At 48.9% G+C, this 25,757-nt stretch overlaps 2 protein-coding genes across 2 annotated transcripts in view; both read left to right on the top strand.

The window, feature by feature from the left end:
* Positions 1–15,792, top strand: part of hat1 (histone acetyltransferase 1) — a 31,492-nt gene extending 15,700 nt beyond the window's left edge. Inside the window, exon 14 of the mRNA XM_018729080.2 lies at positions 14,926–15,792. The gene's annotated coding sequence lies outside the window, so the exon portion shown is untranslated. The remainder of the gene's footprint in view (positions 1–14,925) is intronic.
* A 3,706-nt stretch (positions 15,793–19,498) lies between these two features.
* Positions 19,499–25,270, top strand: LOC108920222 (homeobox protein Dlx1a). Its single transcript, XM_018728827.2, has 4 exons — positions 19,499–20,762; positions 23,451–24,042; positions 24,380–24,579; positions 24,965–25,270. The coding sequence occupies exons 2-4, from the start codon at positions 23,730–23,732 to the stop codon at positions 25,214–25,216; spliced, it is 765 nt and encodes a 254-aa protein (XP_018584343.1). The 5' UTR covers positions 19,499–20,762; positions 23,451–23,729; the 3' UTR covers positions 25,217–25,270.
* The last annotated feature ends 487 nt before the right edge of the window (positions 25,271–25,757 follow it).

Below are 25,757 nucleotides of genomic sequence, written 5' to 3'. Positions count from 1 at the left end.
TGAAGAGTTCCAGTGCGCTGCTTGTTATTTTTTGTCATTCGTGATGTATGTTGGTAGTGCTGGAGATGTAAACAAGCCTTTCCTGTATCACAGCTCGATAAAACCCTGGTTTCAACCTCTGAGGAGGACTTTGTTCTGGCTTGGCGGAGCAACAGGGTGAAATACATCAGGTTTTTGTCTGCCTCCTCTCATGTGGTCATTCATTATAACGTTTTCCTCCCTGGTTTAGCGTCCCGGCTTGTAAATTATTTTTAACAAATGTTAATTGCCATACGTTATTAGATGGAACATATGTGTGACATGTGGTGGCATGCCTTTTCTCTACATTAAGCGACGTGATCGACGCAAGAAGGAAGTTGCGGAGCAAAGAATAGGAAACTGAGCTGGGAGCAGAGCTTCCTGGACCTGAGATAATTCATTAACGCTCACCGTGGTCCGGGGCCTTGGGCATAAATCTCTGAAATGAGCCATGTGGCGGAGGAAGAGGAGCAAGCGCTCGCAAAACGTTGTTTTCTCATTAAAACCCAACAGGAGACTCTGAACTGTCTGGGGGTGCCGAGGAAGCCTTTGGGTTGGGGAGTCACTGGGAGATAGCATCAAGGATGGAAGATGGAGATCCTCCGTAATCTTGTCAGGTTTCGTATCTGTTCGGTGGGACGCCGATTTTGTCATCATTACCCTTCATTGGGGACAGAAGCTGCGCTTGCGTTCAGGGGCGTCTTAGACATAATTTAAAATCACTGTCAACAGGTTTGCTTACTGCTCTATTATCTGACAACATCCAAATTGTCATATAGATTAATGGATCTCCAGGGCATTGGGAATAGTCTGGTCATTTTTCTTCAAAAAAAAAAAAAGAAAAATTGACTTAAACCCTTTCTGCATTTTATATGTTCAAAATGACTTATTTTCTGTTTACGTAAAGCTCAGTGGCGTATGTCCCTATTAAGAAAATATTTCTTCATCAAGTTTAATTGATTATATGTTGGAGTTAAGAACAATTTATTTCCTGTTCAACCCCCCTGCGTGCGCGCACACACACACACACACGCACACACACACACCCATAAATGCATACAGATGGATTCACTTGAAGAGTTTGAATAATTCATGACTATTTAACCATGCAGGTCCACCGCGGACTACATTTTGTAATCGTTTAAGCAGCTGTCTCCAGAGAGGTGTCGTTGAGGTAACGCTTTAAAATCCGAGCTTAAGGCTGTCGTTTGTCTCACTTATTTCCACCCGTGCGCAAGCAAGCGCTCTAGTGGTTGCAGACCTACAAGGCCTTGATCATATTTTTAGGCTAAAGATGTTGACTCTTCGAGGGCCTGCCGGGAGACGGACCAAAGCCGGAGGGAGACCTAAGCTGTAACGGTCCTTTGCGCGGTAAAGCACCGCAAGCCGCAGATCCGCACGCGAGCTGTTCCCGCACGCGCACCGTGGGTTCGTTAAGTTTTATCGAGAGCAAAACAGCAGGTCCGTTTGTTCAGGATTTTGACAATTCTGCTTATTAATACTGGAATCGTGCCCTTGCCTTCCCATCGCGCGCCACCAAATTCTTGCAGATTCTAAGTTTTTCTTTCGCGGAGTCTTCCGGAAAGCCATGGGAAAAGAGGAGAGGGAACGGCGAGCGCTCGCGTTCCGTGCACCGTTTCCAGTTTATTTGGAGAGGACTGCGTGTTCCGCAGCTCGCCTGTAGCTTCGTAAGTCGGTAGGAATGCTGGCCGCGCCGCTCGGAGACGCGCTGAAATTTGCCAGATGCCGCGCGCTAATTAGGGCCAAGTATTCCCCAGGTGTCGCGTGTGTGAGAAACCATAAGTGCGCCGATGCCTGACCTATTGGTCCCGATGCTGGCGAAGCCACAAGTGTTTATATTCCAAACACTTCTTGTTTTCTCGTCCTTCCGTGAGCGCGGAGGGCGAGAAACGTGCCATCTCGCCGTGCTCTTACGCATGTGGTTTTGGGACGGTGCGTTCGGGCTCAGGTAAGTAGGCCTCCTTACCTGACTCTTTGCACAAAGTGTGTAGGAAGATGAATACAGCAGAAACACCCCCCCCCCCCAACCCCCCACCCCTGCTGAGCCACACACACACGCTCTGTTTTAGCTGCAGGGCTGAACTGCAGCTTCCTGTAGGGCCTTCACAAAGAGGTAATTTTATTCAGGTTGTGCCGGTTACGTTTTTTGCACCTGTATTCCGTTTTTCTTTCTTCGTGCAACAATGCAAATGCTCCGTAAACGTAAAGAAAAGCTCCGGTTTCTGGTTCGCCTCTGCGCTCGTTTTTTTTTTCTTGTCGGAGACAACCGTTCTTGTCCCGTCATAAAAGAAGGAGAGTTGTTCGTTCCGACAAGCCGAATTAACGTTTTTTTTTTTTTTTTTTTTTTTTTGTGCGTATGGTGGGGCGCCGGGGGCCAGGCTGATTAGAAGGCCCTGCGGAGCCCGGCGACTCCTGTGCAACAGGACCGGGCTTGCCTCCTCGAACCGGCAGGAAGTGCCGGCCCGGCAATTTGCCCACTCCCGGCGGCACGTGCGGCCGCGGCGGCCGAGAGGAGCGGCTACAGAGCAAAGTAATTAATCGGGTGCCGGCTCCTCTGCCCATTACCAGAAGGACAGCTGCTGGCTTTTGTGCGCTGCAGGGACTCCGTCCAGAGCAGAGGAGAGGAACGCGGGTGCCACGACCCGCTACTTACACCCAACAATGTCTTGGTGTGTTCCTCGGTCATTAAAACGTCTGAAAGTGGTATTGTGGTGCTTCCTCTGCAGAGATGGGAGAAGGAGGGAAGATAGACTGGATCACTGAGACATTTTACAGTGGGGCGTATAGCTGTGTGTGCAGATGTTGGAGGAGGCTATGTCTTCTCTGGTGCTGCAGATGATGTCGGTAAACCATGGTAGTGTTCGTTTGTTCGTTCGTTCGTTCGTTTGTTCGTTTGTTCGTTCGTTTGTTCGTTCGTTCATTCTCTATCCTGCTTATCGGGTTGAAGACGGCGGTATCACAGCAACACGTAAACATAAAACAAGGACCTGTGGAAAGTTGCCTTTGATAAGTACAGGTTCTCCGTGCGTTACAGAACCGCAGACTGGAGCACCGTACGTACCGCGGTGAGAAAGCTCGGCCCGTGAGTAAAGCCGCATTAGAACTGCGTGGCAAACCTCAAAATTGCAGGGCTCTGCTCAGGAGTGATGCTTTCGCTGACTTCCTCCTCTCCGTTACGGCGTCTTGATGTTATTTTAAGTGCGAAACCAGACAGCCGTACAGTGTCTTTCGACGGCAGTGACACTGTTCCTTGTAGTAAAAATAGTTGTACTTTTTAGCAAGGTCGCCGTAAGTCTCGTCAAGCCGTTATTTATTTCGGAATGTCTTCTCAGTGTATTCTAATGAAGTATTTCCTGCACACTGGACACCGAGTGCTTACTGAGCGAGCGTTCGGCACGAACCGGTGGAATATGGGTATGGACGCAGTCGCCCTGCCGTCGACGACATCGGCGCGATGGCTGCGGCGCGTCCCGCTTTCGGCGCTGTGGCGGCTGGGGGCGGAGCCTGCCGCGATCTCGGTCCTGGGTTTTTCACGTTGTTATTGTTAGCCGGCCGTGCCCCGCAGGCCCCCTCCTTTCGTGTGAGTGGAAACTGCAGGTTCTGGAGAGTCTCCGGTGCTGGAGAACAGCTGTGCGGGTGAGAGCCAGGAGTAGGGCCCCACGGACCCCCAACCCCCTCCCCACCTCCCCCCTCCCGCCGCCCCCTCCTCCCAAGTTCACGTACCCTGGGGTGTCCTGCGTGACTCGGCCGTGTTCGCGCCGTCTCCGCGCGCAGATGTGCGTACGGACTCTAGATGTGTCCCGACGGCGAGAATCGCGCTGACGCCTACCGCCGCCGGCGAGGAGCGACAGCGTCGCCGACGGGTGACGGCGCAGTAGAACGGAGGGACGAGGAGGCCTAGCCCCTTCCCTCCTGGTGTGTAACGTGAACACAAAGACAAACTCTGTCATTCTGGACATTTTCCTGAATGTCTTTTCATTAATACGGTGATTAATGCTTTTGCCGTAAGTTTATATTGATATTTTTAATTTTGTATACATCACACAACGCAACAGAAATTTTATTATGTCGGTTTTTTTTTTTTTTTGGTGCCTTTTCCATTCAGTTTTGTGAGATTTTGGCGTTACTTCGAACTGTGTGTCAGTTTTTCGAAAAATATTCCACATTTTTGAATTTGGCAGATTTTGACACCGGATTCCAGACGCCGAGTATTTAATACCATTCAGGATCTCATGCTTTCTAGAATGTCCTCATGACTGTAAAGTACCAAACTAAAACTGGTACTCTAGTAGAACTCGTGGTATTTTTGTAGCCATAACCTTTCACCAGTCGTAATCAACGCAAAAATTTACGTAAATTTTAAAATTTTTATTACACCGTGTAATATTTTAGCCATAAGTTAATATTGCTATTTTAATTTTGTACACACCGTTTACTTCTTATTCCGTTTTTCTGGGAACTTTAATTGGGGCCTGTTCAGCCTTACGCACAGCGCTGGAAATTGCATCTGCCCTTTGACTCGGGCTCTAATTGTGCCGCCTTTGCGGGGTTCAGCTTGGCGGCCACAGCCGTTCACCCCCTGGGGGATGGGAAGCCCGACGCCTGGGGCTGTCCGACGGTCCGGCCCGGGTCTCGCACAAAGCTTCGCTTGTTTCCCCACCTGTCCTGCTGCCTTTTCAGCTCTAAATGGAGATGAGCAGGAGGTGCTACTATTGGTTAAGGCCCTCGTAGTTTTGTGTTATTCCGCTACACGGGTGCCCGGAGGATACGGCCCCTTCCCTTCCCTGCTTCGGGACTTGTTTGTGTCACCAGGACAGAACCTTTTTTTTTTTTTTATTTAATAAAAAACCGACGGTGCACTTTCTGTGCCGTCTCACTTATGTTCAGTGTAATTATTTTGGCTTTGCTTGCTCGTGAAACAAAGCTCAGATTCATGAATCTGTCATTAGGATCATTATGATCTCATCTCGCAACGATGCCAAAAGTTGGCTGTGTGCGGAAGTCACCGTATGCCTACACCGATGGTGATTAGAAAATTTTAGGTGCATTTCAGCGATGTTAAACGAGAGCTGGACCAGAACTTACTGAGCTGTTAGATACTTTTCAGCACAGCGAAATGGACATCCAGCGGTGCCTCCAGCAATGAGATCATTTCACCCTGGCGCTTCATCATGCGTGTGACTGAGGATCTTCTCGATGCTTTTCTTTATGAGCTTTAGTGGCGATCGTTTCGAAACGAATCGTGACTTTGAACCCGGTAACTTGTCGACCTTGAGCCTCTTAGAAGGGTTCAGGGCAGCGTCGGTGTGAAAAACACTTTCTTACCCTTCTCGAGTCTTAGAAACGGAAACCTTTATAAACACAATTTTATTACATGCCCTCTCATAAACGTTAAGCGGAGCTGAGAGCGGGATTTTTCAAATTTCTTGTTGTCGGCGAAATTATTCCCGCGCATCACCCCTACGTACGTGATTAAAAGTGGAGTGAAAATGCAAATCGGTGAACGCCGACACTGCGCTGACCGTGAGGAGAGTTACAGCCCTGCGTCCCACACCCAAGGCACGAATCTTCATCACCGAACCTCTTTCTAAGGCTGCTGGGATTGCAATGATACACGAGTCTTTGTCCGCGGGTTTTTTTCCCCCTTATTATTTGCGGCACAGCTACGCCGAGGGAAGAAACGCCGCGGAGCCCCGGCCGAGGTTGCCGCGTGTGGATATGTATACAGGCCGCCGTTCCCTCCCCGCTGTTCTCGGACCTGAGAGCGTTTAGCGTCATACTAGCATTGCCAAGAATGGGCCTTAAACTGTCTCTCCAGCATCGCCTCGCGGAGGAGCTCCCTGCTGCTGTGTCCCCAAGACCCTGATTGGGCGGTGATGAGTCGATGAAAGGAGCCGTTGGGAGTGGGTGGGGGGCCGTGAAGTGAACCGGGTTAAGCGGCCACTGGAAGGAGGCCTGCACTGTGTCCAGGATGTTGACGGGTGCGACGCTGCGCCCCCGCCGGGTTCCACTCAGGGTCTGATTGCCCCTGTAAGACCCCCCTGGCCCATCCGCCCCCTCAGGGCTGATCTTCCCTCTGATTGCCCCCGCCATCCCCGGGTGCTGGCCCGCTTTCCTTCCCGCCCCCGGCCAGCTCTTGTTTAAACAGGCTGTGCGGCGGTAGGATGGGCCTGTCACGCTGTGCTGGGCTCCAGACCCCCACCGCTGGCTGCGCGTGCTTCCTTTTCCGCACGCGGTACGTGCTAACCGAACCTCCTCGCCGACGTGAAGTTCGGCGGCTCGCCGCAGCGGCACAGGCTTCGCCCCGCGCTTCCGCGCAGAACTTCGTGGAGCGGTATTGCGGCGCGTGGCTTGCGACCCAGAGCCCTGGGCGACGCTGAGCAGAACCCATCAGGAGAGAGCCCTGTTGACACGGGTGGAGGTCTGTGGCGAGCGCTGCGTTTCCGTGCCGCTCAAATTAAAATTGAGTTTGCAAGCGTGAAATGCGAATGTGTCTGAAATGATTTCCCTGTAAGAACATTTAATTTATCATGAATAATTATTGTGAAGTGCCACTATGCCATTGTTTTAAGCCCAGCCCTACCACGCTGCGCAGGAGCGGGAGCGCATTATTGATATTAAATAGTTTTCTTATGTTAAGTCATTTTTGGCAATAATTTTTTTTGTTAGGGGGGGAAAAGAAATCTAAACAAAAACATCCTTATTATTCATGGTCATACCTGTGTGTCCGTTGGGAAATCAGTGCATTTTAATAACAAATTAATAAAAGGCAAACGGCTGAACAAGCCGGGGTATGTATTCAGCACAGGAAGGGGGGCCGCTCTGGAGAGCGGCTGGGTCCCGGGGCTGCGGTGCTGCTCTTCCTGGCATTCGGCACCTCCTCTCAGGGTGGTCACACCCTTAAGCGTCCAAGTCTGCCGCTCACCTGAGGAAAGCATCCGCTCTCCCAGAAAGGAACGCCTGGAACGCCGACGGAAGACCCCCCACGCGCAGCGTCGGTCAGCAGCCGTTGCGCTGCGCCCCCGTCGGCACGTAAAGCCGACACCTTCTACCCCAGGGTGGGGACCCTTCCAGCTTCCAGGGTTACATGTGATGGATTGCTTTTATTGTGTTTTGGAAGTGCTCCACACCATTCGGCACTCCTTAGGTTTGTAATATATCCAGGAAGCCTCGTGAAGCAGTTCAATAATTAATAACATTATGACAGGTTGATAGAAAAGGTTAGATACATTATATATGCGCGGTATATTTCTTCTTACGCCCCATTTGAATTTGGAAGACCTTCCCTTTTTTGTTCATTCACAGGTATGTACCGCTCTACGGCGCGTCTTGCAATTTACGACCTGCGCGTTTGCGGCTAGCGAGTAAGAAATAATATTTTAGGGATATTGTCAGGTACAATTTATCTGAAACGGATTTCTTCACTTGTACACTTTCGGCACGTTTTGGACCGAAGGCGTGCGGGGAAATGCAACCTCGTGTCAACGAGTTAAATACGACGAAGCGGGAATTTCGAGAGAAACATTTATTGGTTTCTTCTCGAGTGAACTCTGTAACAAATGATGTAACGAAATGTTGGATCGAGCGGCGCTGAATCAAACCGAGGGTTGAAACCCGAAGGTGAATGGCCTTGCCGGCACGTTGCGTTCGCGTTCTCACGCTGGGCGGCGAGTTGTTTTCGGCACACGCCGAGTGCGTCCAGCGCGCTTTAAACTGTAGGAGAAACGCGCTCCAGGCCGCAGAGCTCGAGAACCTCCCGAAAAGTCCGAGAGGCGGCTCCGCTTTAAGGGGGCGACCCGGGCTGGAGAGGTCGTACTGGGAGCGGGTTGAGCGGGGACCCTACCGGCGGAGGTCCTTCCCGCCGGAAAAATCTCGGGCCCCCCGGGACAGACTCCAGCCGGAGAACAGGCCGGGACCCCCAAGGCACTAAATGACCCCATTGTCATCGTCATCTACAATATCGCTTTCCCGTTTCCCCTCTCCCAGGATGTAATGAGCTCAGACTACGTGACGACAGGCATTGTACCAGACGGGGAGGCTTTGCTTGGCGGGTCTAGAAGATCAAGATCAGGTTCGGGGGCTGCGGTGGGTCTCTCGGCTGGTGTGTCGCATCCTGCAGCGACAGGGAGGAGCTCCAAGGAGCAGGGCCGCGAAGAGGCGAGGAAGCGGACGCATCCGCGTGGCGCCGCACGCAGGGTCGTGCGTGCGCGTGTGCGTTTTTACGTGCGGAATATCTAGACGCTCGCTTTGTGTGCGTGCGCGCATTTTTCCGGATGCATGTGCCTGGTTTTGTGTAGGAGGCACAGAGCATTAGAAGTTTGCATGCGAGGGTGCGTGTGACTTTTTTTTTCTTCAATAAGTCTGAATTACATTTTTTGCAAGGGCTACATTGCGTGCGTTCGTGTACACGTCAGGCCGACTTTTCTAAACACCGACTTTTCTAAAACGCCGCGTATCTCTTCATCTCTCCCAGCGTCAGATCAATACCGTCTTCAGGCTTTCTCTCGTACATTTGATGCAGATCTTAGCTGACAGACGGGATTCATGCGAAAGCCCCTTTGTTGTATACATATTGCATGTCTGCGGGTTTCCTGCTGGATCATTTGCAGGGTTTCGAAGACCCACGTCGCTGAAGTAATTCGCTCATCTGCGGTCTCGGATCACACTGTAAACATCTGAAAGCACGCGGCGGAGGGATCGCAAACGCGCGGCTCTTCTCGTATCCCACGCCGGACCGCTTTTGTGCCCTCGCAATGCAGCTCCTCGGGTTCGTCTTCTCCTGCCGGAACGGAGGGAGCGTTGGGTTGAACCGGCGCCGGTGCTTCGGCCGAGCGGAACCGCTCCGGGCCCGGCCCTCGTTCCTCCGATGGAACGCGCTGACAGAATGGGCTTCGTCCCTTATCGCAGGGCGGTGCGACACAGTGCGGAGACCCCCCCCCCCTCTGCAACGTGGATGTCTTCCAAAACCAGACTGTACCCCGGCCGAACAATGCGGCGTGTCACCGTGTCACAGTACACCTCAGAAGCGTCCGCCGCTTCGCCTTCCGGTCCGCCGACGGGGCCTTGGCTGGGAATCCCGGGTCACAATCGAGGCAAAGTAATTCACGGCTCCGAGACGCGAGCGGTGCAGCGGAACTATGAGAAGATGAGAAGATCCGTCCAGGCGTAAGACAGAGGACAGACGGTGCTTTGTGTCGCCGTGATGCGCCTCGCAGGTGCCGGGTGCTGCGGTGGCGAAGAGCCCTGGTCACGAACGGGGATCCCTGCGCGAAGTTTGTTTTCGGACGTAAAGCCGAGCCTGCGAAAAACTGACGAAATGGTCCCCGCGCGCCCTGAACGCACCGTGTATTTGCGGCGCGACTCGGTTACGCCGTTCCTTCCCGCCGCACACGTCACGCGGGTCTGCGTACGTTATTTACCCTTTTCGCTCGACGTCGTCGTCGAAACGACGCGGTTCGATTCCCAGTTCGAATCCGGCCCGCGTCTGCGTGTGGTCTGGGAAATGTTGTTATTTAAACAGCTCTGATTGTTGGATTTGCTATTAAAGAGCCACAAATAAAACTGGTTGTTTGCTTGGTCTTGAAGACGTGATTAAGAACAAGATTGCATTTTTGCCCCCCCCACTGCTTTATTTGATTACGTCAGCGAGCAGACTGATATTCCGATAACGTCCTGCGTCTCAACGGTCAGTTGAGGAGAAATTAGTTTAAATTGCCGCTAATTTTATGTTGTCTGCCGCTTTCCTGAATGTTTGCCCAACGCTGCTTTTCTGAGAAACTCCCTCTCCCTCTGTTTTTCTTATATCTCTGCTTAACGGCCGCGATTTCGCACGGCCCTAGGTTCTCGGTCGGCCGCTTCGAGAAGATGTTATCGGCACCGACGTCGCCGCAAATGAGTCTCCGCCCCTCTCGGCGGAACATGCGGACGGTTTATTTATGCACGTGTACAGTAAAGGCCTTTGTCCGCTTTGACGTTTCCGGGAGAAAAGGTAGATGGGAAACGCGGCGCGAAGACGGGTGTGCTGTTTACTTGTGGGCCCATGTGCAGCTTGCGAGTTCCCGGCTCCCTGGTGTAACCCCCTATCCCGCTAGCCCCGCTAGCCCCCCCCACCCCAAGCCGCTCTCCACCCTCGTTCCCCTCCCGCCTGCTTCTTGATTCCGGGCCGCTTTGCAGTCAGACCCCCGGCTCAGACAGGCACGGGGGGCTGGAACCACAGGCGCTGAGATCAATGCGGCCCTGAGTGAAATGTCACGCGGCGGAGGGACCGTAATGGCCATTGATCCGCTGTGGGCTTAACACAGAGCTGCGTTTCCGCTGCGTGCGGGCCAGCTGCAGTCGCACCCTCGCACGAGAGGAGAGGGGCGCGGGGCCGAGCTGGATGGGAGGGGCAGGGAGGGCGGCATTTTCCTTCCTCGCTCCGGATTGATCTTCCTCTTCCTGCTTCCAGCCGGGGTCTGTCATTATCCCGCACTGTCATTAGGGGCTTCATCGACAGCCGCGGCCGAGACGGCGACGCTCTTCCCCCTTCCAGCGAGACCCAGCTTGGCGCTTCCAGCATCCGACGGCGTCTCGGGCGCCTTCGCCCTTTGCCGGTGACCGCGCCGTGTCGTGCTGCAAGCGCAGAGGATCGGCGGCGGACGGTCTTCGAATGGTCTTCGGATGTAATAGTCAGAGGAACGGGGTGTTATTTATGTTGAGATACCGCGTGAGGCAGGGGGGCACGCTGGTTCAGCGCCCGTTCGTATCGTATCTTGGGGCCTCGACTCTGTCTGAATGAAGCTCACGTGTCGTCCTTTCGCCGTCTAACGTGTCGTAAGACTCGCATTTCCAATAAATTTCCATAGAGAGTGATCGCGAGTGAATCGGTGTGTATTGTGGCTCTGCCATGCCGTTCACTCTGGGTTTACCGTATGTTCTGGATCGAGAGTAGGGTAAGGGGTTATGGAAAAACAATGTATGGATCTTTTTTTTTTCAGGTGACTGATACGTCGGGAGGCTGCGCTGGGTCATGTTGGGCACCGATTCTCCCTCTCGCATCCTTTGGGACACGTTGGAGACGAAGGTGTCCTTCCATGGAACCGCGAGTTTAGCTCTGAGGCTTATGGAACAGCTGTAGTCAGGAAGTAAAAGTCATACCTGGCAGCTTCTTTATCCTTGACCCCCACCCCAGACCCTTGGCATTCCTTCCCTAGTTGTAATATTTTGGCTGAAAACACAGACTAAAACCTTGGGAAAGTTGACCGATGCCTTAATTGTGTCATTCGAAGAAATTCGTGACAATTCTTCTTATTACTTAGATTTGTCTACCAGCTTTGTTCAGGAAAAAATACATTTATTTATTTGTGTTTTTCGTCCATAAATTAGGTGTTATCACTTTTTGGCTGCGTGACAACCTCTTAATTACAATTAAACGATCGCTTTGTTGTCACCAAGCTTTCACTGTCTTTTTTTTTTTTTTTTTTTTTTAAATACCGAATCGCTGTAATTAATAAGTTGACCGATTATGTTATAGTAAATGTTTGACGCTTTATAACGACTAGCTTAATCTGTCCTCGCTTGTATTTGTATCACAACCCGTTTGAAACGGCATCTTTCAATGTTGCCCTTTTGCTTAAACGCTCCACTGCAGACCTCACGATTCACAGCATTATTAGCAGATTAATATTTCTGCTTCTCCGTTTGATTCGGAAGGAGGCGACTCCAGCCTTTGATCCGCACGCGTCCTGCGGTGCGACGGGGACCGTGCCGAGCGAGGCCGCGTTTGAGGTCCCGGAGACCACCTCTCGGTATTTTGCACTCGGTTTTTCTCCCGCTCTCCCGTGGGGCTCCGGTGAATGAAAATGAATTGTTTGCCCCCCCCGGTCCTGGCATCCACACCAGTTGTCATGGACACTGTCAATGGTGCTGCCTGCTGCTGCAATGCAAGTGCTTTTGTCGCTGAAAATTTGAACAGAAGTTGAAACGGTGAGATGGTGCGCCGGTGAACTGCAGCACAATTCTGGGAAGAAGCTGACAATTGTGTGTTCGGTATCAGATGTGAAGTGTAAATGAATCCAGTGCATTGCTGAATTACCGAAGTGTCCGTGGTCCAAAACACGGGTCATATGTTACAGTTCAAGAGTTTGGTCTTACATTGTTTCCAAGCCATCTGATGACTAACTCCGCATGATAAAGTCTGCTACAGTCTTTAAAAAGGGCCACCATAACTATGGATTAAAATTTAGTTCAAATTTCTGAAATTTACTTTGGCACATTTCGTTTTCCTGTATGTGTTTTCTCTTAATGAAAGGGAGATGTTGGCCATGCTCTCTTGTCCCGGTTGGCCTCTGTTTACACCACGGTGGCTCCTTACAGGTTACGTGTAGTGGGGAAAAACATGGTGGGACGCTCAAGGACCCGTGGATAGTAGGAGAGGGCACCCGATGACCATCTCAAAGGGCCGAACACCATCCCGTTGGGCCAAGGCTTCTTAGAGGCGGTGACGTCGGACAACGAGATGTTGCCGGAGCTCTGGGCGTCAAGCTCGAGAGAAAATCTACGCCGCTGGACGTGTAGCCCGACTTGCCTGGAAGTGTCTTTCCAAGATCAGGGGTCAGCAGCCATACATGTGGCAACGGTTAAGGTTCATCTGACTGAATGGATGCTCTGTGGGGGAGGCCTGCGCCAGCGTTTCGGAAACGGACAACGTGTAGCGGCAAGAATGCTGAATGAAGCACTGATCAGCCTCTAATAGCAGCAGCAGCAGAATTATGGAGTCCGTAAGGTTGTGGGTTTGAAAACAACTTTAAGGTTAGGAGTCACAGGGCTGTGAGAGCAGGGCGCCATACGTAGAAAAAGCAGACACGCTCGTCAGAGCCTTAATATCCTCCTCGTCTGGACGGCGCGCGCGTCACGACGTTATATCTGAGGATCGCCGCATCCCTGTAAGTGGTTCTTTCAAGGTTTTTTTTTCCCCCCCAAAAAATATCAGGGATACGGTGGACTTTTTATTCTCAAAATAGACTCAAGACCACTAAATCAATACAGTACAAAAAAATGTAAAATGTGAATGCATGCAGAATTATAATATACCTTTTTTGTTCATGGATGTGCTGTGCAATTACTGAGGCGCGCTGATTTTTTTTTTTTTTTTCCCTCCCTCTTTGGAGACTGAAATTAGAGGCTTGCTCCTCCTTGCAAAGTGAAATTTCGTTCTTTTCTATGGGGAGGAAGTGTTGAATCCGACACCCACTGGGAAACAAACCACAGTAATGCATATCTCACTGTCTCCCCTGTCCGCCGGCATAATGAAATTGAAATTTTAATGCAGCTGTAGTTTTGCAAATGGAGAGAGTTGATAGACAGGACTGCCATGTATTTGTGAACACCCGAGGCTTAATGTACCCTAGACTGCCGGTATTCTTGTGTTCCATCCAGCAAAATATGTTGCGCGGCACAAAGAAGAGTGAAAGTATTAAATTCTTCCCCAAGTGTTCTCCGAAGGCCCAGAATTCAGAGCTGCCGCTAAAGGGCACGGCAGCTCCTCCGATTCTCATTCTCGCCGAGGTAATTATCCTTTTCCTGTCACGGAACAACAAATGATCGCTAACAACTGGGACGCGTTTTCGGGAGCTGAATTTGTCGACGGGAAGGAAGAAAGAAGCTTTAATTCTTCTTCAGCCGCACGTGCGCATTTAGTTACCCTCTACAGCCGCGCGCTTGCGTGCCTCTCCGTGTCTGTCTTCCGTTTCGTGTATTTCTTTTTATTTGTGTTTTTTTTGTTCATGTGTTGCTGTGCGCATGTGTGTGTGTGTGTGTGTGTTTTTTTTTTTTTTTTTTTTCCTCCTTTTCCCTCCATGTTTTGGGGTATTTGTGTACGTACGGGAGAGTCGGCAAGGGAGAGATTGTACGTCCGTGTTTGGCCCATTTTAACATATTTATTCATAGCCGCTACACTGTTTTTAAGTCTCACCTTTTTCTCTACTGTTTTTCACTTCGTATTGTTCAAGTAATTTCCCTTTTTGGGTTTCTGTTTTTTTTTCTCCCCCTTTCAGAAAGACCCATGAATGAGAGGAAAATTATCACAATTACTCATATAATTGAGCCGTCTTTGTTGCAAGTGCGGCTCCAGTAGCCTTTTTCCATCAGGAAAAATGGTTTCATTATGGGGGTTTTTCATATTCCCTGACACGGGGCTGCGCTGAGGGCCCGGCGCGTGGATGAGATGCAGCGGGAACAGTGCGGATCATTAAGGTCACAGTGGGAATAATTATCCCAGCTATGGAAAGAGCATCCAGGCTTTCTCTCCTCCCCGGCACAAATGCACTGTCCGCCGGAGCTTTTAGTCACAAAGAACTTTGAAATAAATGGAGCTTCCACCTACTACTTATACAAAAAAGAGAGAGGCAGCCAGAGAGACTTGTATCAACATGACAATTTTCCATCATTAAGACTAATGATAGGCGCAGACCACAGGGATCAAGGGGGACACAGAAAAGGGGGAGCGCATTCAGGTGTTGGCTGAGTGCTGACCTCCTTCCTGTCTTTGTTGGTGACTTAACTCTTAACAAAAAGTAGAAAAGGGGCGCTGCTCTGAACCCCAGGCTGCCGCCGTCAGTGCCACGGAGTGCTTAATTGGGAAATTTGCATGTTGCCCATTTCGGTCGGGGAATTAAGCCGCCGGGACACTTGCGGTCGCTCTAATCAGTCATTGTTTTTAAAGGGGGCCGAGGAAACGACGGGGGACACTTCACGCGGCTCTGTTGCATTGTGCGCCGCGTTGCGCGCCGCGTTGTGCGCCGCTTTGGCCTCCTCTCCGGATCGCCCCGTTCGCTTTTCTTCGAGGCAGCTGTTTAAAATCGTGCTCGAAATTATTTTTAAACTTATGTTTTTTCTTTCTCCTTTCAGTTCGAATCGTCCTTTACGTGAGGATCGTCGCTCCGGATCCATCCGGGAGCCTCGCAACAGCCCGTCGTGTTCGTCGTCCCCGGTTCGGGACCATCTTTCTTAGACCGAGCCTGGGCCCGTGTTACGGTGAAGGCAGATCGAGCAGGAGCTCGACGTTCGAGCGTCTAACCCTACCCACGAAGGCGCCGAAATCGCGGAGGAAATCTTTGCTTTTGCGCTCCGTGGTAGCCAGCTCATTTCAAGGTACATTGCGCGGAGAGGGAGGACGGTGCAGGATGGCGAAATGATGAAAACATTTGTGCGAGGAGCGTTTTGGCGGATTTTGGAGGATGTCGCAGAGAGCACGCCGGATTCGATGCGAGAGTACGTCACACGTGCCGGGGAATTATGGGAGATCTCATCATTCGCTTACAAGAGGCCTCCTCTTCCGCAGCGCAGCCCGGATGGTCACGCCGAACCTCCAAGATGTAGGAGGTCACTAAATGACCAGCTGAAGTACTTTTCTTTGCCCAGGTGTAATTTGCTGGCTCTGTCTGGAGGCAATTATGTTTGAATGATTTCCTAAAGACTTCTGTGGAAGAATTCAGCTATAACCCCGTTTGACACAGAAATGCAAATTCGCTGCATCCTGAAAAAGAGCCGCCAGAAAAAAAAAAAAAATCTTTATGGAAAAAAAACTTTAGGGAAAAGCCACACACCGTACATTGTAAATTCAAAGACCTCCGCATATGATAGACATTTAGCTAGGTAATAAATTAAGCAGAAGTAGTGGTACTTGTATTTGAGTGTCTACCATTAACTACAGAAGTGAATGTAGACAAAAAAAAATATAGAAATGTTTACAGCAAACTGGGAATAAAACATCACACACGTGTGGTACACCTGCTTGATTCTTGTCTTTCTGTTATTTATTGAACTTTCTTAAGGTCTTAAAGACACAAAAGCAAAGCTGGTAAGGTGGCTGTCCTGGCTGGTTCTCCCATCATATTCCCAGTATAATATAACGAGCAGTGGAAGAGTCGTGTTGAACTTGGCGCCGAAGCAAAAATGAAAAATATGGCTTTCCAAAGACATGAAAGAGATCGAAAGGATCACAGAGAAAATTTGCTTTTTACCTTTTTAATTTTTTTTTTCCACATAAATGATACTGATTTCCCTTTAAAACTGCCACTGCATAACAGAACATAGTGGGATACAGGTGTGCCCATATGTCCCTGGTCATCCCATGTATCCTTGTTCCTCAGTCCTCTTGAAAATATTTAATTGTACAAGAGCATCAAAGAAAAGGTTAAAGTAAGGCAAGCAAACCTCACCTGAAGCTACAGTAGAATTTACTTCTGAAGCTTTGACTCCACTGAGTACAATTGAAAGGAAATAGATATTTATATTATACGTATATATTAATAGTGTCCCATCCAGCGTCTACCCTCATTAGTCTTGTGCTCAGCGCTACCGGGATCTAGGCTTTGGGTCACTGTGACCCTGCTCAGGACAAGTGGTTATTGAAACTGAATGGATATACATGTATTATTAGGTGTTACTTTTGGTTTGTGAGCAAAAGTGTGTCAGAAATCCTCAAATGGAAGATGTCCCTGATTTATTTACATTTATTTATTTAGCGGACGCATTTCTCTGAAGCAACTTTCGATGAACTCTGTGTAGTGTTTTCAGCCCACACGCCTTATTCACCAGGGTGACTTACACTGCTAGATACACTACTTACATTAGGTCACTCATCCAGACATCAGTGGAACACACTCTCTCTCTCTGTCACTCACACGCTATGGGGGAACCCGGACAGCATGTCTTTGGACTGTGGGAGGAAACCAGAGCACACCCACACAGACATGGTGAGAACATGCAAACTCCACACAGACTGAGCAGGGATCAAACCCACGTCCTCTCACACCACCCAGGTGCTATGAGACAGCGGCGCTACTCGCCGTGCCACCGTTTAGAATTGTGTACTTAATTAGAGGTCACTTTCCCTTGTCATGGTTTTATTCTCAGCAACATGACTTGAGGCAGCCTTCTTTGTGTCTTTTTCATGTGTCCTAAGTTGGTTTTCACCATCAGCTAGATATTGTCAAGAAGACAATACTTGGACATAGCGAGTCACCTTGTCCTGGGTGCGGGGGGCTGTCGCCACAGACACGCTGGAACTGGAAAGCGGCATCTCTCGGATAGTCAGCTGACATGTTAGCTGAGGTCAGGACAGCAGCACTAGTCGCTGGGTCGGGACAGCAAAACAATCACACAGACCAGCTGATGGTCTGCTGAACATCTGAAGAAAAACAACGCAGCAAACCCACTTCACAACAGAGTTAAACATATTTAAAACAATGGCACAGCAATTAGAAATCAACACAAAAATAACCATCTGTAACAAAAAAAAAAAAGAATTCCCACGATGAAATATTGCTTGACCGTATTTATTATTTATATATGATCACAACTGTTTATTTTACAATTTATTAGGGCACTTAAATGTTGAGATAGACACAGATGTTGAGGTGCACATGAGTATGGTGAGCGTGTTACAGATTGGCCCACTACTTGAGGAACCCTTCCAGAAGAAGTCGGCTGAGCGAGCGGACAGTCCGCTCCAGACCTCCGTTCGCACGGTCGCATCGGTTCTGCTTACAGAAAGTAACCGCAGCTGCTTGTCCAGCGCAACTTTTAATGGTAAGAAATGGCGCCATTGTTAGTCCTCTGCGTGTCTGAACAAATCCGGCTGTTTAACTGTTACTAATTCTGATACAAATGCTGGGATTTAGCGAGTGGAGATGTTTGCCATCATTGAAAGCACTGCGTTGATGGTGCAGCAGAGAGTGTCAAGTGTTTTGCTGCAAGGTATATACTCCAGAGTAATAAACAAATCTTGATTATTTTATCTGCTTGTAGGATGCCGCTTTGTGGAACGACGGTCAATACGCACACTTTCTGAACCGCTTGTCCCATTCGGGGTCACAGGGAGCCAGAGCCTAACCTGGCAACACAGGGCGTAAGGCTGGAGGGGGAGGGGACACACCCAGGACAGGACGCCAGTCCACTGCAAGGCACCCCAAGCGGGACTTAAACCCCAGACCCACCGGAGAGCAGGACCCGGTCCAATCCGCTCCACCACCACGGTCCATACAGCTGCCTTTATATTCTCTTACTCCGTGGTTGCTCTGTGCAGGGTCTGAGTGCGTGACTTCGCGTGCGTACGCGACAAACGTTTACTTGCCCACCTTGCAATTGCACTGAACGCGCAGCCCAGGCATGACGGCAGGATAGTAGGGAGGAGTTCAAAATCCGTTCGGTTTAAGCACGGGCAGTTTGGAGAGCAGTGGGGCACAGGTCGTGTCCTCCGCGCTGCGAGCCGCTTGCTGCGTGGTGGTGTCACTCGCTGGGACCGACGCCCCTCCGTGGAAAAAACAAGAGGACCGCAGAGCTGCTGATTAAAAAGGACGGGCCGGCGTGTGCTGAGAAAAGCTGTCTTCCTGAGAAGCCGGTATTGACCGTCTTCAGTTGCTCAACAATGGAGAGCGTGCGGTTTGTCGGCAGCCATTCAGCCGGGGGACAATCCATACATCGCAGGGCGCCGTCTCACAAAGCTCCAAACCGGTCCGTCCTCGTGCTTCTGGGCGCTGGGGTTTGCCCGTACAATGGAGAACCCAGCAGCTTTAGCTCGCAAATAAAAAAAGAGAGGACCATCTTTTTGTCTTTAGTGTCCTTTGAAAGGCTGCCTTCACGCTGCCCTCCCAGGTGCAAGCAGTCATCGCAGGCGGGGTCACGCTCAGGGTCCGCCGGGTCTTCAGCGGGGTGTCGGCCAAGGGGGGTGGAGGGGGGCTTCGACAAGCTCACCTGCCTAATGCAACATGGCCAAAAGAAATGAATGACCAGCATTTATTTATGGGGAAATCATATAAAACACCGTGATGCGATATTTTCCGGGTTAAAAAAAAAAAAAAAAAAAAACTGCTATGTAGCATTAAGTTAATCAGTGGCTGAAAGAATACCAAAAAACGTACAAAGTGAGCGCACCATTAAATGTGCACATTCTGAACTGGTGTGAAATATTTACACACTTGACAAAGTCACTGCGCTTGATACTCGAAACTGAACAGATTCTGAAACCGAATAAATAGTTTTCCTATAGCTTGCTTGATTGACATATTTGGAAGAAGACACTGACAGGCTTCAATTTGCATATGTCCCCTCGGCCTCAGACGGAGCAGCGCGGAGCAGCCATGGCAACCAACAACAGTAATTAATGTTTCACGTGCTCAGACATCTAATAGTCTCTCCAAAAGTTTTAGCCAATAGCAGCCAGCAGACGGCACGGGATTCTGATACATCCTTGTATCGTTCTTCCAGAGCGGCAACCTTTCTTGGCGCGGAATACGGTGCGTTTTCCATTACCGATGTGACAGAGCGGTTGGCCTCGGCACACCTCTGGACCACATGGCCACGCAGCTATCGGTGCTGGGCCCTCCCCGCAGTCAGGACCTCGGGAAAGCCGTAGCGGGTGTTAAAACACAGCTCTGTGCCATTTTCCAGCCTCTAACTACTCCTCTTCCTCGAGAATTTCCTCTGACTGATGCCTGCTGTTGTGGCTTTATTTTTATATCCGCACAGTTTGAGTTCACCATTGTGGTGACAGGTGTACTCCGACCAAGCTGCCCAATAAAAGCTCTCAGACTCGTGAGGATGACTGAACGCTTTCAGATGGCAGTGAACTTTCACTCCCCCCCCCTATTTTTTCTTTCTTTTCTTACAGCGTATTAACCTATCTGTTGCCAAACGATGGTAACCTAACCTTTTCTAATTGTATAGATTCTTTAAAATTTGCTCAGTTTGACCAAGTAAGTGCGGAATAGGCTAGATTCATGAATGCATTTGGTAATTTGCGATATTTCCTGACTTTATTAGTGCCGCACTCGTGTGTTTTTCTGCATACGAAGGCCGACATTGCTGCGTTCGGTCACGGGAGAAACGGTGCAGCGATTTGGCTTAGCTCTCCATCATCTTTTCCGCGTCGTTGCCGTGCACAGTCAACTTATGTTGGCCGGCGTTCTTCACGTCCTTTATTAGCGAGGAAAACACAAGGTGTGTTAACCTGGAGCCCACCGAGGAGCGGCAGATTTTGCTACCTCGCACATATTTGTCATTCGCAGTCGGAGTTTGCAGCCACCATAATCAGGTTTCAGATAATGACATGACAGAGACCCTCTCTCATCCACGGTGGGCCTGCGATAAACCAAACGTTAGGATTATAATTATTCCTTTTATCAGTATTATTATTACTACTGTTATTATTATCAGCACTATTTTCGCTGCTGTCAAGGGATCCCTTGTGCAAGTACCTCTTATTCAAAGATGATTTCTGATTTAAATTGCCTCAAATTGGTCGGTCTAAAAAGGGACGCTAAAGTGTAACGTTTGCTTATTGCACTTAGTATTTATATTGAACAGCTCCCCAATACCGGAACGTGTGGCCATCGGAGCGCTGGAGCGCTGGAGCGCTGGAGCGCAGCCCTCGCCTCGCAGGCCGACACAGTGCCGGCGGAGCTTGATGAACACTTCCAAAAGTTGCTGCTTCTGCGTCTTTCGCTTCAATTATGTAATTAGGTTGATAATCACAGTGACGGAATTTAACTGCCTTTAATTTGTGGTTCGTGTGGAGAGTTTGAGCAGCCGGTGGAAGAAGAGAGAGGCTCTCCGCTCCTTCTCCGCTCCTTCTCCGCTCGGGCTCCATCCACTGCAGCAGGCGGAGGACGAAGGAGAGCAGGAGCTCCAATGGATCTGCGGACATCAGCAGCGCAGCAGGACAGTGACGAGCGGTGCCGGTGGTATGGAATCACATCGCCTGCTTCTTAGCTCCTCTTCTTCTTCTTCTTCTTCTTCTTCTTTATTTCTGTCACGCGTTCATTTCCATTTCACCCTATATACAGGGACAGGCTGCCTGCTCCCTCCACACTGTGTCTGAGACAAAGATTCATCAAGTTCGAAGCGTGTGCTGTTTTGCTGGCAGACCGATCAGGACCGTTATTTCGCTCATTATTACGGGCTGCGGACAAGAAGAATTTCTCAATTCGCAAAAAAAAAAAAAGACAAAAAAAACAAAACAAAATATAAATTGACTTATATACATACATGCGGGTGAGGGGCAGGTGAAGCGCAGAAGTCATCATGTGTATGAAACAAATGATTGACACTGAGGTGACAGTGCGGTACTCGGGCTGTGATTTAACGGAGGACTGGGCAAATGCAGGTGAACCCTTCTGCAGAAACTGACATTTCTCTCAAAATGGTCAAATATGCAGACATGTTAAACAATGACGTCGCTTTTTTATGAGGAAAATGCATTTAGTTTTTTTTTTTTCCTCCTTTTTTTTTATTGGGGAAATCGGATTAAGGTCAATTAGTGTAACATTATTTGTGCGTGTGCGGGCATCATAGGATTACCAGGGAATAATGTTATTAGGGGCGAGGGTTGACCAACCGCTGTGTGGTAACGGGACCGTGAGGCGGTGTTATTTATGGTGCATGATTTACTGCATGATTTATGCCTGCCATATCTGCTCCATATTTAATGCACTGTGAGTCTTTCCTACTTCTCCGTTGTTGCTGCCAGCTGACTGTAATTCGTTTTCTTGTTTAGGTGTATTAAGTAATCACAATATGATCATGCGAACGAACGCATTTCAAAATTATTGAAATATGAACGCATCTGGACAGTGTTTCTTCAGCTCCGTCCTTCTCCCGGCACTTTCCGCACACAAGCAATGCTTCAGAAACGTTTTTGAACAAGAATTGACTTAAAGAGGACTTTACTCAGTATAAATGAATCCTGAAATAAATCCATTAACTTCACCTAAAAAAAAAAAAAAAAAAAATCCTGTAAGAAATTAATTTTAGCACTCGACAACATTAGCGCTCTGGTTTGCCTTAAAAGTATTCAGCTGTTCCAATAATTTCTTGAAATGGCATCCATATATATATATATATATTTTGTTAATTGAAAATTTCACACGTCAGAAATATATATATATTTTTTTTTAAAATAAACGGTCCACTACAAAAGAATAACCCTGAGCGACATGGATAAATTTAAGAATGACACAATAAAATTATTCTTGATCTACATGTAATTATCAGATGCTAGGAACGAAATAATTTATCCATATTAAATGATGCATGAATTCCCCTAAATAATGGCATAAAGAGATGACAGTCCCGTCCGATGTGAAGTAGTTGCAGCCACATTTTTCTGACCTGCTCTCCTGTTATTTGAGGTGCGTTTCAAATCTCGGTCACCTTCCAACTTGGAGGAGAAGAAAGAGAAATATTACACATGGCAGGCCGTGCTTCTTTCCTGTGCTCTTGACGCGTGACACTGAGCTGCTTTGTGACAGAAAGGGTGTCCCACAAACACACAGCGCCACAAACTTCCACACCTGCCAGATCCGCTCAGTTCGAACCATGGGCCACTCGGCTGCTCGAAGGCGAACAGAGACGGTGTGCTGCCCGATGTGTTAAATATATGTCTAATTATGCGTATGAAAATGAAACATCACTGTTATGCTAATGGGGCTGCCTTCAGCTGTGGATCGGGCCACTTGAGACTAGAATTTAATCAAATGAATCGGTGAGTAATATCCCCCATGTGCACGTGTGGACCCCCCAAAACCAAGGCGCACATCACAATTTAGACGTGTCTACGTTCCCGTCCCGTCTCCACCACCAGCACCTTATTATTCCTCCTGTTTGTTATCATCCAAAAGCCACATTTAAAGGTAATTGTTTTCTCATTACTCATATCATTACCATTACATCGTGAGTTAAGTTTTCAGTGTATTTCATTTTTTTTTTTTAATCGATTCAAATTTGAAAATTATTTTTGATGTTTTTTTTTAGGCAGGTAATGTAAATTGTAATTAACAGGCCAGAAATTGTCAACGTAAATTTTCGACAATTTAAAAAAGGTGTTATTATTAAAAACCCATTGCTCCTTTCCGTATAATAATTACATTAACGTTTAAAATCTAGTCGTAGGCTACTGTTAGGCACATTAATTAAAAAAAAAAAAAAAGTCTAGTGACAGTGAGTGAAATCCTGAAAATCTTAATTTCAATAAGTAAAACATCAGCAAAGGCTTGTATATACATGTATTTTTTCTTACATAAGACGGTCTTCAACAGGCGAGTGGCACACAATAACTTGTATATATGAACACATTTAACAAGAGAACTGTTTTTCAGAAACAGCTGCCACGCTGAAAATGAACGTGTTAATAAGAGGATACCATACACCTCCCAAGGGGAGACACTGCAAAGATGTTACAAAAGTTGGGCAAAAGGATATCACCTGAATCCCAGGAAACGGGTTGTCTTGAAGCCAGAAAGATTTTTAGATCTAAAATAGCCCTAATTTTCCAGCTGCTCTCTCTGTGTGGCTCATCGGTACTGTGTTTCTTTATTGACTTCTCAAGTCTCAGAATTGACTCTCAGCTTTTCCATTTTCCTTGAGTTTTGCAGGTCCTCCGGACTCAACCCCAGAACCACCAATTGGAGTCATTCCTGGAGGGAGTGGACCAATCAGCGGCCGTCTTTGATGAATATTCATGAGTCCTCGATTCAAACCTTTGAGGCGAGTTTGTGTGGATCCACAGCATCATGCGTGGACTTTTCACGGAGACAAACTACATTTTCTTATGAATGGAGGGAGAAAAAAACAGATCGGCTTAAATTGGGATCCATCCTTCACTGAGATCATAGAAGAAAACAAAAAGGAGGAGAGGAGATCAGCCAGAAGAGATGACAATGACTACAATGCCAGAAAGTCTTAATAGCCCAGTCTCAGGAAAGACCGTCTTCATGGAATTCGGGCCACCGAGTCAGCAAATGTCTCCGTCCTCTATGTCCCACGGACATTATTCCATGCACTGTTTACATTCGGCTGGTCATTCTCAACAGGACAGCTCGTATGGCACAGCTTCATCCTTCTCCAGATCTCTGGGTTACCCATATGTCAATTCAGTTGGCAGCCATTCCTCAAGTCCATATTTAAGTACAGTACAGTCCTACCAAAGCAACCCGACATTAACACAGACGCGGCTAGAAGAAACAGGTAAGAATATTCTTTCTTTTTTTTAAATTGAACGCGATTGTCAGAATTGCACGAAGCTGTCAAGGTCCAGCGCGCAAAGAAACGCGGGACTGGGGAATCGGCCCACTCGTTCCAGTATTACTCTTGGTAATTATTTATTGCGTAATGCTATAAACAATGCATGCAATTAAGGGTAATTATAGCTAAAGTACAGCTTGCAAAACTTGCAGTCCGATACTCGCTGCTCGGGAATGGCACGCGTGGAGATGTCTCGCGAGTGATATTTATTTATTAACCGTCTTTTTTTTTTTCTTTTTTCTGCTTTTTTTTTTTTCTTTTTTTTGCTGTTCACTCCCAGCGCCGGAAGCGGAGAAGAACGCCGTGGTGGAAGGGGGAGAGGTGCGGTTCAACGGGAAAGGCAAGAAGATCCGCAAGCCGAGGACGATCTACTCGAGTCTGCAGCTGCAGGCTCTGAACAGGCGCTTCCAGCAGACACAGTACCTCGCGCTGCCGGAGCGCGCCGAGCTCGCGGCGTCCCTGGGACTCACACAGACACAGGTGAGACTAATTAACAACGCTATAACACCACGTGCGCGCGTGAAGAACCGAATGCAATGCGTGTGAGAAGCGCGTCGACTGCGTTTTGCATGGCTATGCAATGAAGTACATGATTTCGATGTGGGAAATAATGATAATTTAAGCGGTTCTCTGTTTTCAAGGCGCGTGATAGTGTGTTGCACTTTTGTGCATGATTTAATGCGTATATATTCATACATCCAGCTCTTTGGGGAAAGTATTTATTTTGCTCAGCCTACATCGCGATGTCGCCAGCACCATGTTTTTGTGCACTGCTTTAATTTATGACAATGAAATGTTTACATAGTTCTGCCTCGTGAATTTTAATTAATTAATTTATTTATTCATGTATTTATTTATTTTGCAGGTAAAGATTTGGTTTCAGAACAAACGGTCGAAGTTTAAGAAGCTGATGAAGCAAGGAGGGGGCTCCATCGACGCCAACGCCCTGGCCAATGGTCGCGGACTGTCCGCCGGTTCTCCCTCCGTGGCCCCGGTGTGGAACACGACGTCCACGGTGAAAACGTCCACGGGCACCGCGAGCCCCTACATCCCCAGTTACACCTCGTGGTACCCCAGCGCACACCAAGAAGCTATGCAGCAGCCTCAGCTCATGTGAAGGCAGACTGTTGACCCCGCCCCCTACTCCAAGCCCCCAACCCCCAAGCCCCAGTTCCCCCCACCCACTGCCGCGGATCGTTCACGCCGTGGGATCTCGGACCAGCCGCTCGACGCGGGCCCCGCATCCCGGCCTGGTGCAGCCGGGCGCAGGCGGCGATGCGCGGTTTGTTCCCAGAGGCGCCGCAGCTGCCCGACGGACCGAGGGGCTCGAAGCGAAGAGGGCGGCAGGGCGCGTTACCGGTGTCCGGGAGCGAGTGGGAAAGACGTGCTGGTGGAATGAACGTCACTGAAAGCTGCTGTTCCCCCATTTCCGTGACCTCGTAGTGTGCGTAAAAGTCAATGTGCGAAACTGTAACCAATCACACCACATGATGATGATGATGATGATGATGATGATGATGAAAAGGCGAACATCCAGTCCGACACACACGGACGGTACCTGCACACTTCGGACGGCACGTTAACTGCTATATTACTGTTACTGCCTTTGAGTGTTAACCGGCGTTATTTATCTGACGGCGCCACTGCACTGGCCAGGG

This window comes from Scleropages formosus, chromosome 21 (assembly GCF_900964775.1).
Source record: "Scleropages formosus chromosome 21, fSclFor1.1, whole genome shotgun sequence".
NCBI lineage: Eukaryota > Metazoa > Chordata > Actinopteri > Osteoglossiformes > Osteoglossidae > Scleropages > Scleropages formosus.
This window is presented reverse-complemented; position numbering and strand designations above follow the sequence as displayed.